Raw genomic sequence first — 14472 nt, 5'->3', positions numbered from 1 at the left:
GGAAGAAAGTTAATCAATAGCTCTGCAGAAGTCCAACTTGTTAACTATAAGAAACAGTGTCCTGCAAAGCTCTGAAATAAAGGTATTTCTAATGTCAAGGTGAATTCAAATTCACATGATCTTTCACAAGAGTTGTAGTCCTCATTAGGAATAGCCACAGATCTGGTAGGCTTCAGCTGGACAGCTGAAGTTAAACTCTAGTACAGCTGCTCATCTTGTATTTGGATTAAATCAAAGCTGAGATAAAAGTCACACCAAAGTAGCAGCCAAGACAGTAACCAAACATCACCATTCTGCAAGTCAGAAGTGCTGTAACTCTGGGCAACCAGCCTTGCTAGCCAGGGTGGTAAAACAGAATGATTTTTCTGTTTAATAGTTGATATTATCAATATTTTCTTGTCCTTATGGGCCTACTGAAACAAGTCCAGAGGAGGCCATGAGGATGACCAGAGGGCTGGAGCACTTATCCTATGAGGACAGACTCAGAGTTGGGGTTGTTAAGCCTGGAGAAGAGAAGGCTCTGAGGAGACCTTCTAGAAGCCTTCCAGTACCTGAAAGGGCTCCAAGAAGGCTGGGGAGGGACTTTTCATAAGGGCAGTTAATGACAAAACAAGGGGAAATGGGTTTAAACTGGAAGAGGGGAGGTTTAGATTGGATATGAGGAAGAAATTCTTTGCTGTGAGGGTGGTAAGACACTGGCCCAGGTTGGCCAGAGAAGCTGTGGCTGCTCCTCCCTGGAGCAGTTCAAGGCCAGGTTGGATGAGGCTTTGAGCAACCTGGTCTAGTGGAAGGTGTCCCTGCTGATGGCAGGGGGGTTGGAACTGGATGATCTTTAAGGTCCCTTCCAACCCAAACCATTCTATGATTCTATGGAATAAACCTCAAAACCACATGAATTGAAAACCCAGGGGAGGGAAAAAAAAAACAAACAAAAAACCCACCACCACACCTTGCAACTTTGTGTCTGCAAGATACTCACCTCGGCTTAGCTTTCATCCTTGGAGATGGAGTTTTGGACTTTTTTGCTGAAGGAGGCAAGCAAACTACAGCTTCACCCTCTGGAGCTACTATTAAAACACTTTATCTGCTTTTGCTGTTAAGTCCACAAAAGCAGAGCCTTCACTGTGTCACCTGGGTGACACTTAACTGGGTCAGACTTGAGGAACTGAAGGGAGTCATGCCTAACCTGAGCCTTGGTTAGTATCTTCTGTCTCAGTCTGTTGGCTCACTGTAATCACGGTGACACCAGAGTTAACAGTTTTCTGCTTGGAGAAATGAAACCATGAACAGAACATATGACCAATAAAGAAGTGGGATTATATATATATATATATATATGTATTTGTTTTTTAGGAACAGAGATTTTCAGTGCTAAGCCTGTGGCAACAGCTGGATGACAGGTTCATCATTAGCCACGTATAAAACATTTTAGGTAGCAAATAAGTGGATACTATGAGCTTCTCATTAAGAGCATCCCACCATCCTCTTATAATATGGAGTAAAATTCCTTCTTTCTTTTTAAAGCAGTTTTGCCAAAATTGCAGCTTTGGAAGCACATGTTTGGGCTGACTTCTCACAAGTACAAAATGGAACTTGAAAATACTGTCAGATCCAGCTAAAAACTAGAAGATTTTAACTACACATCTCAAAAAAACACCTGGAGGAGGGGGAAAGGGGACACAAGGACTGTTTCACCATACACCAAACACTTACTGGTATGGTGCCTGTTAACTGTTGGCCGTGCTGAGAGGTTAAGTTGTCTGGTAGAGAGTCCATGTTCTCAGAGTTTGAAGGATCTTTCCTGCCCTGTGAATTAGTAGATTCTGGTATCACTGCAGAACAGAAGTGGGATGAGAATTCAGTTGCAGTAACTGAACACACACACCCATTTCCTTTCCATTCTTACACACGTGCATAAAGGCAAAACAGCACAACAAACACTTCAAGATCTTGTTTAACAGAACAAAACCAAACATCTCCAGATTACCTAGTGCAGAACTGCAATACTAAATTAGCAGCATCTTGACCCTACCCCTTCTAAACCCCTCATACTATATGACTATGACTAAGTTTATCATCTTATTACTATCTTGATTCTTAGCTTTAGAAGACACAGAAGAATCCTTTGTGTCTGGCTAAAGCAGGATCTTCCACCATCTCTGTTTTCCTCCATTTAATCTCCACCAGGCACTGCAAAGGTTGTTTCACCCTTTGTACTCCTTGATTGCTTCAAGTAGTAGTGCCCACCTTGTACCTCTGTGTGTGCTTCATGGTAGACACTGATGAGGGAGCTTCTCCCTCACCTACACCTCCAGAATCTGGAGGATTTCCATTCTACTTAATTTGGAGTTGTAATTGGAGGAAAATGGGAAGGACCACTGAAAAAAGTTACTGTCTCGGACATCTAGAGATAAAAGTAGCTCCTTCACCTGGAGGAATCCAAAATGCACAGTAACTAAGAGTAAAAAATTACTTTTAACATAGGCACAGAAAGAATGTTACCTAACCTAAGGGCTCTTCAAACTTGAGATTTATTTTGTGAGATGTTGGACGGTAGGAGTAGAAAAAGAGCTGCAAGTTCATTGTCTTAGAAGACCTGGAAAGATCTGTTAAGCAAGTTACACCGAGGAATAATCCACACAAAAATAATCACTTTAAAAACTGAAGTACAGCCAATTTTGCAGCGAGGACATATCTCAACCTTCAAAGAGAAAAGATCACCATACAGAAAAAAGCCACCTCCCTAATAATTTGATACTGAAATTGAGCTGAGGAAACATTTCCTGTTTAAGACCAGTTTGATCATGCATGTCTTGCTTTTGTGCTGAAAGCAGCTTTTCCTCAAGCTATGGGTCACAGTTTTGATGGGAATTTGCAGAACTTCAGAGCAGCGTAGAGGGAAAAGAAGGAGCTATTTTCTCTTCCCTTTGGACAAGTGCTGGGCTCAGACCTTCCTTTGGGTCAGGCACTGAAGCATCAGACCTGTACTTCAGGCTCTTTGTTCCCTCAACATCTACCATATTTGGAACAAAATTAAACTCAGTCCAACGATCCTGGAAGGAAACATCTTGTAGGAGATGTTCACTGGCAGCACGGGAAGCGACATCATTTTATGACAGAAAATTTAATGTGCCCAACTCAAAGAAACACGAAGCATTGGCTGTAGGCTGGTGAGAAGGAGGAAATAAAGGCTACTCCAGGTCCAGCCAGAAGTCTTCCTACTGTAAGGCATGCAGCTACATTTGTAGTTGGGGTGCACACAGAGACAGCCCTGTGGCACGAGGTATTTATGGCAGCAGACCCCATTGCACCACAGCTGCAGGTGGAGGAACACTACTGCACACTCTTTGCACATCAGAGGTCTGCCAGCAGCTGAGATGTGCCTTGCCAGGCTTCCTGCCAGAACATGGATCCAGCCTCCATGAGATATTCTTCTGCCCATGCTATCTCAGCAACTCATGGCCTTGACACCCCACCCTTGCTCTCCAGGCTAGAAGGACTCAGTGTCAGCCACAAACACCAGTTACCAAGCTCACGAGATACAAAGAGTAGAAGATTGAGCCTGGGGGTTACTTTTATTTTTATTTTTATATATATATATAGTGTTTGACTGAAGCTGTAGACTACAAGTGAAGATACTCGTTTTAAAACTGAACAATCTAAATTTCATTAAATAAATAATTTTTTTAAAAAATCACCTGCTTCACTCTTCCTGGTTTGCTTCCCAGTGTGGGCAGACTCCTCTTCAGTCACATTTATCTGTTGGTGTGAATTAATCTCATGTGAAAGTGACCTTAAAAAAAGTAAAATCTTGAACTAGTAAAATCAGTTACTTAATAACGTAACTACAAGCTGTTAATCACCAGCCACAAATCATTGGATGCTAATTGAGTTGACCATTTGCAAAGTGTCTTGGCTTCTGCAAGGATAAGTGACAGCCACTATACGATGGCCATTTACTGTCATGTAAGGTTTTCTGCAAACCCCAAGGTCTCTGGATGAATCACAAGTATAAAAAATTAACCACATTAACATTTAAAAAAAGAAATCGCACATTTTTACATTAGCTTATTAAAAAAAATGATGTTTTAGAAGTAGAGTACTTTTAATCTAGAAGTACTATCTATCTACAAAGTCAATTTCAGATTTGTGTCTTGCAGCATCCCTTTTCTCCAGGTTCTCATGTCACAATTGGCTCATCCCGTGCTATGTAACGCTTTGAGCTAATGTAAGAAAATATTTCTACTTCAAGTTATGCAATTAAATGCCATAGGCTTTACTTCCTACTTCAGAAACTCAGTAAAAAAAGCCATATCACACTGAATTGATTAACAAACCAGTTCAACCATCCAACTTCTAAACCACAAATTCGAGCCCCCTGACACTTCTTTCCTAAAGCCTCTAATCTCTTACAGGGCCAAAGCTAAGGACATCTATATGGAGAGTCACAAATCCTCAAGGGGAGGACAGATATCTAATAAATAGACATGAAAATACTGGATGTGTTTGCCCAGTGTATATCAAGTAAAATAGAAGTTTAAAAAAGAAAAAACCTTCTTGCTCAGAGCTTACCATCATTTTTTCCTCTCCCAGGACTTTTCTAAGTACGCTTAAGATTTCAAACTCAGCACTGAAAGATATTTTGATTTTTGTTGCTTCTGTTTTGTTAAGAATAGTAGGAATCTTCATGTAAATTTTAACAATTTTTTCTCCACCTTCCTCTGTGTAAAAAAAAAAAAAAAAAAAAAAAGAAAAAGAAAGAGAAAGGCAGTTAAATCTGTTTTAGACCAAAACATTCAGTTTATCACCCCAAAAACATTTGGGTGTTTGGTTGGTTTTTTTTTCAAAACAGTCTCTTTTACAACTTGCCCATGCATTTCCAATTACTCCCTTCACCCACTTCTTTCTCATTGCATCTAGATGATTATGTTATTCTCTAGCACATCTATAAACTGACCCCTCAACACATCCTGCTTGGGCAGGAAGGGTAGGTTATTGGGCTAAATGGGCCAACAGACAACTCAATGAGCAGAGCTGGTCAAGGTGACCATCAAAGGGCAGGACAGGGAAAGGGAAGAAGACAAAGAACTCCCTGGTGATGGTGAGATTTTGGGTCGACTCCATGTGTTTTGTAGACCCACAGCCAAATGGAAGATAATGCTGACTGGAAAACCTTACCTTTCAGGCTGTAACTGCTGACTGCTTCCTTCGACAACCTCACAGAGTCCCAAAGAGCACCCTTTGAAAAATCAAAGCCACCACATCAGAAGGGCTGAGCGAGCACCCACTGTACTAGAATCATAGTGGTTGGAAAAGACCTTTAAGATCATTAAGTCCAACCATAAACCCAACACTACCAATCCCACCTCTAAACCATGTCCTTAAGCACCTCGTGTACCCATCTGTTAAACACCAACAGGGAAGGTGACTCCACCACTTCCTGGGTAGCCTGTTCCAATGCTTGATCATCCTTCCAGTGGAGAAGTTTTTCATCATATCCAATCTAAACCTCCCCTCGCACAAGGGATCTAAGGTAACCCAAGGCCATATGGGCTTTGCTGTTACCTCACTTCCATCCATATAGAAGGTCACGCTCTGGCTGCCAGCGTTGAAGTCAATCCAGAACTCCTCCAGCTTCTCGTCCGATGGCTTCTTCACCTGAGGAAGCACAACAGTGCTGCAGTTCCCAGAAAAACACCACAACTGCTGTCTCATTCTCAGTTTTCTTTAACTAGGCAAAATTGGAAAAAATTGTCCTACATGCATGCACACACACGCGTAACTTAGAGAAATAAAAGGTGGGATCAACCTGCTAGTTGCCAGCCTACCACTCACCCAACCATACCCATAAAGTCAGTCAAGGTTCTACATCAGCCAAGGGAAGGGCAACACAGAAATGCTCGCATGGTTGTGCCAGGAGAGTCTGAAAATTTTCTGTGTTTCTGAGCACTTGAGATAAGCAGCAGCAGTGGAAGTGGCTTCCATTGATTTGGGTTTGAGTTGATACAATTGTCAGGAACAGTGCCACAAATACATTTATTTAAAGACCGGTACAGCAATCTGCAGGATCTGTAACTGCAGCCATGACCTCTCTCACATGGGCATCAGGCTAATTTGTTTTCTGACAGCCTGGGAGCAGCTCTGTCAGAGTAATCAGAGTTGTCCTGTCCGCCTGTTACCATTTAGAGGTCTCTCTTCTGTCATCACCATGAACAGAAATGTTGCCTCTAGCATTTGGCTGATACAAAAGCAAAGTCAGCAGCAGTAAGTTGGGAGCTAAGTGACAAAAAAAAGAAAACTTTCCAACTGAAATAGAAGGTTACACTCTACACTCCAGGAAATTAAGCTCTCTAATAAAAAGCAGGGACTAAAAAACCCCAAATAACACAGAGTGTAACATCCTAACAGTGGTAACCCTGTAGGGAGAGCATCACAGGGTGAAGGTTTATTACCTCGTTCATGTCAGCAAAAGCAGATATGCAAGGGAATGAATAGACTCTGGAAGAAAAGCAGACTTCACATGATACACTCAACAGTAGAGTCTGATTTTATGAAAGAAAATCATTAAGACTGGTTACTAATCTTATTGTTCAGAAGTAAATTCAGCTTGGAGAAGCTTAGAGAATATAGTATTTCAGTAGCAATGCATTTTCTTCATTGGTTTTACTTTCAAAACAGCTACCATTGAAATAAATACAATCTCCTAAGAACTTAATTATTCATGTAATGTAATCATTTTTTTTTTTTACTAAACCCCAAGTCACTTTGCAACCCTAGTTTTTCCCCTCTGCAGTAACAACAGCATCAGTTTAGTCTGTTGGTTCACAGCTTACCTTCTTTCATTCCCAAGCCTTTTATTTAGCTGGTTAAGAAATTTTCTGCAGTCCTTCAAGACAAATGACACCTCATTAAAAATCAAGCTACATTTCCTTTGCAAAGAATTATTCTATTGGGCTGTGTACCTCTACTCCAGTTATAAGGTTTTAACCAGTGTGATGCCTAAGGCCACTGAGGAAGAAAGACTCAAGTTGGTACAAATGATTGAACCTCCACTAATTACCAGCAAGTCTCCAAACATAGATGACAAAAATTAACTTATTTATGCTTTAGAAGTAAAGTAACTTAGAAATAAGAGCTATTTTAATGATATGTCATTTTATATTTGCTAGAGGAAAAAAAAAACAAACCAACTTTGTATATTTATAAAATCACTTTTGTAGGAACTACTTACAAGGACATCTTGACTGAACTCAACCAAAACCAGCCCCTATACAGATTTATCAAGTATGCTGTTTTCAAAATAAGGGCCCTCACCGTCTCAAATTCTCTATCCTTGATCTCTTTGAAAGCTTCAGCAAGATAGTTATCTTCAAACCAGTGGTGAACAAGGTCATCCCTCCATTTTTTTGTCATTAACCTACAAAGCGCTTCTGAAAGGGCAACCTGAAGGTCATAATCTACATGGTAAACATAAGCACAGGATAAATATTTCCTCCAGCATAACAGAGGGTTGTAGCACTGCTGCTCTTGCACAAATATATTAGACAGTCGTATTCATTAGCTAACTCCAGTTTCACCTGAGAGAACAGGGGAGGGGAAGAGCTGAATGTTAGCTCCAGGCATCCCTGGCTCAGTGAGGTTGAGGTGCAGGGTGCTGCTGATCACAACAGACATTCTTGAGAATCAAGGAGAGGATGAGAGCAAAGCCTCATCACTAACTCACTAGGATTAAGTTAGGTTTCATGTACCACAATAATGCCCTAGAAAGTGTTATTGCTACGAGAAAGCAAAAGAGATTTCACTCAGGAGGCTACAAACCTTATTAACCAGTTTGTCCACATTGTGGCAAAGTAGTTAAAATTTCTTTTTTTAAAGACTAACAGCCAGTGTACTTCAAAAACATGTACATAAAGCTGGTCTAATTACCTTTATACATACATCTGTTTAGCTTTTCTTATTAGTTAATATGAATTACTTATACTAGCCAGAAAACAACTAATGCACTGTGGTACCTAACAATTTTTGATTAATATTTTCTTAAAGTACTATCTGATTTTCCACCCCAAAAATCAACTCATGACAAGGAAATAATTTAAATTGGAATTCATCTATAATAAATAAGCAGATGAATTAAAGCTGGAGAACCCCAGCTTCATAAGAATAACCACTAAATACTTCTTACCACCAACCTCCAGTATAGTTTTTGCAAGGTCTTTCCTGAAACAACAGAATGCAACATGTTAAAGAGGAAATAACCTCAAGTCTTGTTGCAGGGAAGATGGTGTTTCTCTACAGGAGCTGGAGGGAAAATCACTTACGTGAGCGAACACATCTCCTCAGACAGAGGGAATTTCTTTTTCTCCTCCCGTGGGACACTGTCAAGTATAGAGTTGAGGGTCCTCAAAGCCTTTCTCCCCATGGAAGAAAGGGCAGAAAAGGACAGGAAATAATTTAGGAACATATTTTTCACATTTTGTATCTAATCACACACAATTTTGTGTGCACGTATCTGTAATTTTCTTCTCCTAGTAGGAGTCTTACCTCCTGCCTCAGAGCACAGCAGATATCTACTTCTGTCACCAGATGCCCTAGTTCAGGCAAAAATAAATTCACCAACTCTTTCCTCCCTAGAAAAATCATTTGAAAATTTACAGTTAGCAATGAGCTGGTCTCCATATATAAGATGGTTGAAGCAACTACAGTTTGGGATGTTGAAGAAGTAAAAGTATTCCAGTTGGGTACGCAGTTTTAAACAAAGCTTCTGTCTAGGATTAGATAGTTGGAAAAAGGGAACTGGTAACTTTTCTGTAAAAAAGCCACAGATAGTTACCCAGATCAGCAGTTAAAGTATTTAAATATGTACAGAATAGAGAAACTGCTTACTAACCACAAGAGATAAATCCATAATATACAGCTTTTGTCAATGTCAACAGAGCAAACCACTACAGCATTAACCAGAAGATGCTCATGCCAGCTCTGTTCTCTCTAGAATAAGCTACAAGGACAAATGAGTTCAAGTTACCCATCCAACAATGTAATGTTTCATTTTTACATGACTCATGAGCCTGGATGTCTGAGCAGATGGAGAGTTGCTCTTTCTGAAATCACCTGCTCCCCTGCCCTAATGGAAAGCCAGCTGCAGCCACAGACAAACTCTTTCCATTGAAACAAATGAGAGAGACAGTCATCCCTCTGTCTTGTTAGGATGGCTGAAGGAGTTAGCACATTATTTTGTGGTGATTGTTGCCTTCAGCACGGAAATAACACCTGAAGCCACTAGGAATAGACATGCAAGAGCAGCCGTAAACCCTTTCAAAAACACCACTTACTCTGACCAAGTGAAATACTTGATGCCAATCATTTAAACACAATACTACAGCTAGATTTTTTTTTTTTCAGCATATTCAATACAAGCTAAGAGAAAGAGTAAAAGGTTTTGTTGCTCCGATGTAAACAGTAATGAAAGTTATCTGGAGATAAATTAGCAGGAGAATTTAAAGAAAATATTGCAGAGAGAAGAGAAGGAGGTAGGGAACGGAGGGCAGAAGAGAAAGGGGATGGAGGTCAAGCAGAATTAAGAAAAGTGCTCCCAAAACTGCAATTTAGGATCTCAAGGAATGGAAGGAAAAACAATACTGACCTTCATTACTACACTTGCAAATCACCTGATGGAGGAAATAAAAGGAGCTTTTGTTAGCAGACCACAGCCCAAGAGCCGCAGTACTCAAAGGGCTGAGGCGTTTCTGCCCTCACTGTCACACTGTTTAGGGACTAAAATAACATAAAACAATACTGTACCCACATCAGTGCCACCTGATGCAGGTATATCCTGTATGGTCACCCCGATCGTACTGGTTGGCATTATGCAGAGAGGGTAAAGGGAGCAAAGCACCCACTTCCCCCAGGGATTTCAGCAGCACTCAAGAGCGCAGTGCCCTCAGGTTCCCCAGAAAACCCACATCGTGGCATTGCCTATGTAAAAACACATTTTATATTTACACACTACGTTACTATTTACTGTAACATATGATATATGAAGAGTATTAAAGTTCATTGATGAAAATTAAAAATAATAATAAAAAACCCCAAAACAAACCTACAAACCCAAACAAAACAACACTTCATCCTCCACAGTGAAAGCAATGGAAGAAATGGACCAGGAAGACACAGAAAACAGATTTTGACAAATAAATAATTTATAGACTATTTAATATAATTTCAATGTCATTAGTAGAGAAAGAAAAAAAATTGGGTTTGCTCAAATATCTTTTATCAACTCTTCTAAAAAGAGTCATAAGTATTCAAATAAATTCTGATTTATGAAGTGACACAGTTCCAGGAAGCTATAGACAAGATTGGGGGAACAGCTTGGGGAAAAGCATTCTTCCTACTCAAAATTTACATCACTAGGCCTCCAATACTTTCAAAATTATGAATAGTTAAAGTAGAAACCTAAATGAGAACTGTAAGCAATTCAAAGTTATTCTTTAAAAGTAAAATAGCTGTTTCAAACACCGTAGGAACAAATCTCCAGGGCCACCTTGGCAAACTGTAATAGTTTAACTAGCAGGCTCCTGGGCCCCACCCATCCCCACCACCTGAGCTGTGTCCCAGGATCAGTCTTAGGGCACAGAGTCTGCATAACTATTTATTTTTTAACAGAAAGCTGTTTGTGAACAATGGCTTTCTTATCCAATAAAGGCAACCCTTCTGCTTCCTTAATGCACATACATACCAATGCAGAGTCAAAGAAGTCTTCAAAAAGCAACATTAAAAATTTATTCTCGTTGGGGTCGATGATGGTCACAAATGCTCTTGCTCTTTCAAACCAAGATACTAGGTAAAAGTTAAAAAAAAAAAGTTAAAACCTTAGAAGAAGAGTTAATAATCCTTAAACTAGATATATCTGCAGGAAACCTTACACACAAACACAGGGGTTTTTTTAGTCCTTGAACTTCAGAGTTACCTTCTGTGCCAAAAGCTTCACAGCATTAAAGAGCTTGAATTTTCTAGGAGGACGTGAAAAATGCCACCTTCACACCCACTGAACAGGACTTATCCCCACTCCCCTCCCCAGCCCTCCTTTTGTCCTCCTTTCTCATCCCAAAACACCTGCTCTTGGTGCTCAGGACCTCCTTGGCACAATGCACGCTGCTTGTGGCATCCTAACACCTATGGAAACTTCAAGAGGACATCAATTCACAGTGAAATAATGTTTTTAAAATTCATCAAGCTTTTCCCAAGTCATTATTTTAATACTTTGTATTATCAAACATATTGCATAGTGTCACACACCTACAGCTAACTAGAAAGTTGCTTCACTGCAAGTCCAGAGCTCAGATTGATGAAACTTTATTAATAAATCCCACCATACAGGAATTTGGAGCAACTGTATCCCTGTAAAAGCGTAATTTCAGGACAGGATTAAAACATCTGGGACTGAGAACTCCTTGGTACAACTCTGCTTGTAGAGAATAAGTGTGAACTCTTCTCTCCTAGCTATGTTAGATCAAGGTATTACTCTTCATCAGCACAAGTGCATTTCTGCTGCTACAAGTATTACCAGATGAAATCAGTAGTATGACATCAGAAGTTAAAATCCAATTGCAGATTAAATGCATCTGGTTTACTATGTATCTAAAAAGGGACCTTCATAAAGAGTGGATCAGCTTTTGAAATTATAAAGTACAAGCTGCTCAGCAATTTTATTAGTACAATTGTGTTTTGCTACAGCACTTAAAATACATTTAGAAATTCTATATAACTTCACAGATAGGACTTGTCAAAGCTCATCCTCTCCTTCCAATTGTCAGCTTAAAAAAAAGCCCACCACAAACCCATTAAGTCAGGTGATATGTGAAGCCACAATGCTAGCTGCTGTATTGAAAGTAATGTAATGAAATTAAGATTTTTTTTCTCACTCAGCTCATGTAATATCTTAAATATATATATATATATTTGTTTCTGCATGGCCAACAAGCCATCCTCTATTTCTCACTTCCTTGGAGTTCTTTTTTTTGATGCAAGCAACTTTAAATCGCGTAACTTGTCTATGACATTATACTCATCTTTTCCACCACTCCTTGCTCAATAAAGAGACTCGTCCCTTCTTGAAGATCACTTCTAAAGTAGAGCTGAATACATTTCAGTAGCAGCGAAACGTTCTGGAATTCATTCTTGTCCAGCTCCTACAGGAACACAGAGCACTGTGCTTTATTAGTTTGATACCCATTGAGCTGGGCATTAAAATCATTAAAATTATTGTTGGTACTTACCTTTCTCAGGGCTTTGTCTAGCTGGTTGAAGAGAGATGTGCTGTATTTCTGGGGAGGCTCTATTTCTCTCTCCTGAAGCAGTTCACTTATTTTCTGAAACCCCTTCCCCTTAAAAGCATCCATGAGAAGCAATTCAAGCTGCAGAGGGAGGGGAAGTAAAAAACTAGTGAGTAAAAGGAGGCATTTAAATTGTTGCAGCAAAGATTATGAGAAAAACACTTGTAATGTATTTAATATAATACTTGTAAATGTATTTTAATAGTTGAAGGCTTTCTATATATTTGTTTTTACTTTGTTTGTGTCTCTATTTTCATTTTACTGTTACAACTGAAGGTGAAATATCAGTCTTAATCTCCAAAAGAGGCAGGACTTTAAAAACTTAGTAATCTTAAAGGATACCAAATAAGGAAATAAGCAACTCCTCTAGTGTACTCAATTTGTAATTCTTACTATGTCCTGCAACTATTACAATCGTTTCTTCCTTCTTACTAAAGAAAAAATTAAGGGGTCTTAATCTAATGCTGCTTTTCCCTCATTACATTAAATTACAAAAAATTCGAGGTCATGGCATATCCATTTAAGACTATATTTAAATATAAATATTTGCAAGGTAAAGCTAAGGATGCATTTAAAAAATATTTACATAGTCTTCTGTCATGTTACCATTCACTTCTCTACTCCATTCTTCACTTTTTTCTTCCTTTAAAAATAAAAGGCAGAGAAAAACACAGAGAAATATACAGAAAAAACCTGCTTTTTCTACCCAAAAGCTGAAGACCATTTACTCCCCCTCTCTCTCCTAAAAGCCTATTTTTTCCTTCTTTATTTCTCAAGGAAAACTTCAACAGCCACCTCACACTTCCAAACATGAGGGTCACCAAAGCCACCCCTATAAGAAGCCGTAGCGGAGCCCCACGCTGCCCCCCTTGGGGTGGGATCCCACTGTGTGTGTCGCGTTTATCCCCCCACAGCAGCCCCCGACCCAGCTGCCGATTCCCCGCCGCGGGGAGGGGCACTTACCTGGGCCATGACCCTGGGGGTTGATCCGAGCTGCAGCTCCACGGCGGAGGCGACCCAGGAGCTGGGGGTGGGTGGGGGGAATGGAAGGTGCTAGGGCCGCTTCACCCCCTCCCCACGACCCTCACACGATACGAAATGCTCTCCTTTTCCGCAGCAAACCCAACTCCAGCCCCCTCTGGAGGGAAATTAAAAGTGAGGAGAAAAAAGCCGGGTTCCGCACTCGCAGTAACAAGCCGCACCTGTGTGTGTGTTTTTTGGGTGGGTGAGGAGACTCGGCCGGACCCCCCGCACCCAGGTGTTGCCGTTTGGCTCCAGATCCGAGCCAGTGGGTACAAAAGGGGAGCCCCGGGCTGCTGGGAAGAGATCCCAGTCGATAGGTTTTGCCACGAACTTGTTTTTATTTTGCAAAATTAAGGGTAAAGCTTAGTGCCCTTTTAGAGGGGGTGGAAGGAAACAAATGAGAAAAATCCATCAGAACAGGTAGGATCAGTTAAAGGGTTATAGCAGCTCTAGACGTTCAATGGTTTTGTTTCTATAATGTTATGTACGCTTTAACTTTTTCCTTTATGTTTCAGAGAGCTAAAAGTAAGCTTCCCCCTTTCCCAAAAAAAAAAAAAAAAAAAATCCCAGAAAACAATCAACCACTCTTTCTTTCCAAAAAAAAAGGCAATAAAATATATTACCTATAACTTTCTAATATGTTAAAATGTGCCAATCAATAAGATAGCACAGACTCTAACCTCTAGCTTCGTGGTTTAAACCTTATGCCTAATAATTCTTAACACTTAATTCGTTTAGATCTAAATTTAAAGAGTGGGTGTACACAAGTATTTAAGGAAAAGCAGGTGATTTATACAGATTACCCCCCCCCCAAAAATCTTTTTTATTATTTTTTTTTTAGCCCCTTTGACTCTCTCCAGGGGCTCTTCCAGCTGCGGGCACCTGAGAGCTATGCTCGAGTCAAATATAAGGAGCACCCCCTAGGAGATGGAGACCCCCCTGGAACAAGCGGCAGAGCTCTGCTGCTGCCGGACCCTCCCCAAATTTACAGAGGTCACAGCCCCCGGTGCTGGGGGGGGTGGGATTAGAGTAAGACCCCCCCTTTAGCTGCCCCCCCAGCTCTGTGTCACCGCAGCGAAGCCCATTTGGGGGAAGGGGGGCAGTGTAGCCCCTGCCC

The 14472-nt window shown here is 40.4% G+C and overlaps 2 protein-coding genes across 2 annotated transcripts in view; one reads left to right on the top strand and one right to left on the bottom strand.

Moving 5' to 3' along the window:
• Window positions 1–13304, bottom strand: part of SYCP2L (synaptonemal complex protein 2 like) — a gene marked incomplete at its 3' end in the record, with an annotated part of 13608 nt that extends 304 nt beyond the window's left edge. Inside the window, exons 1-19 of the mRNA XM_029085297.1 lie at window positions 13296–13304; window positions 12919–12975; window positions 12276–12413; window positions 12065–12188; window positions 10736–10836; window positions 9641–9665; window positions 8542–8696; window positions 8319–8407; window positions 8183–8217; window positions 7315–7457; window positions 6834–6886; window positions 6453–6498; window positions 5566–5658; window positions 5179–5239; window positions 4573–4721; window positions 3699–3759; window positions 1708–1832; window positions 1187–1265; window positions 980–1064 (exon numbers count right to left, since the gene is read on the bottom strand). Of these exons, the coding sequence (XP_028941130.1) occupies window positions 980–1064; window positions 1187–1265; window positions 1708–1832; window positions 3699–3759; window positions 4573–4721; window positions 5179–5239; window positions 5566–5658; window positions 6453–6498; window positions 6834–6886; window positions 7315–7457; window positions 8183–8217; window positions 8319–8407; window positions 8542–8696; window positions 9641–9665; window positions 10736–10836; window positions 12065–12188; window positions 12276–12413; window positions 12919–12975; window positions 13296–13304 (1628 nt within the window). The remainder of the gene's footprint in view (window positions 1–979; window positions 1065–1186; window positions 1266–1707; window positions 1833–3698; window positions 3760–4572; window positions 4722–5178; window positions 5240–5565; window positions 5659–6452; window positions 6499–6833; window positions 6887–7314; window positions 7458–8182; window positions 8218–8318; window positions 8408–8541; window positions 8697–9640; window positions 9666–10735; window positions 10837–12064; window positions 12189–12275; window positions 12414–12918; window positions 12976–13295) is intronic.
• A 71-nt stretch (window positions 13305–13375) lies between these two features.
• Window positions 13376–14472, top strand: part of GCM2 (glial cells missing transcription factor 2) — a 6364-nt gene continuing 5267 nt past the window's right edge. Inside the window, exon 1 of the mRNA XM_029085296.1 lies at window positions 13376–13536. Within this exon, the coding sequence (XP_028941129.1) occupies window positions 13376–13536 (161 nt within the window). The remainder of the gene's footprint in view (window positions 13537–14472) is intronic.

This window comes from Antrostomus carolinensis, unplaced genomic scaffold, assembly GCF_000700745.2.
Source record: "Antrostomus carolinensis isolate BGI_N321 unplaced genomic scaffold, ASM70074v2 scaffold10656, whole genome shotgun sequence".
In the NCBI taxonomy this organism is placed as follows: Eukaryota; Metazoa; Chordata; class Aves; order Caprimulgiformes; family Caprimulgidae; genus Antrostomus; species Antrostomus carolinensis.
This window is presented reverse-complemented; position numbering and strand designations above follow the sequence as displayed.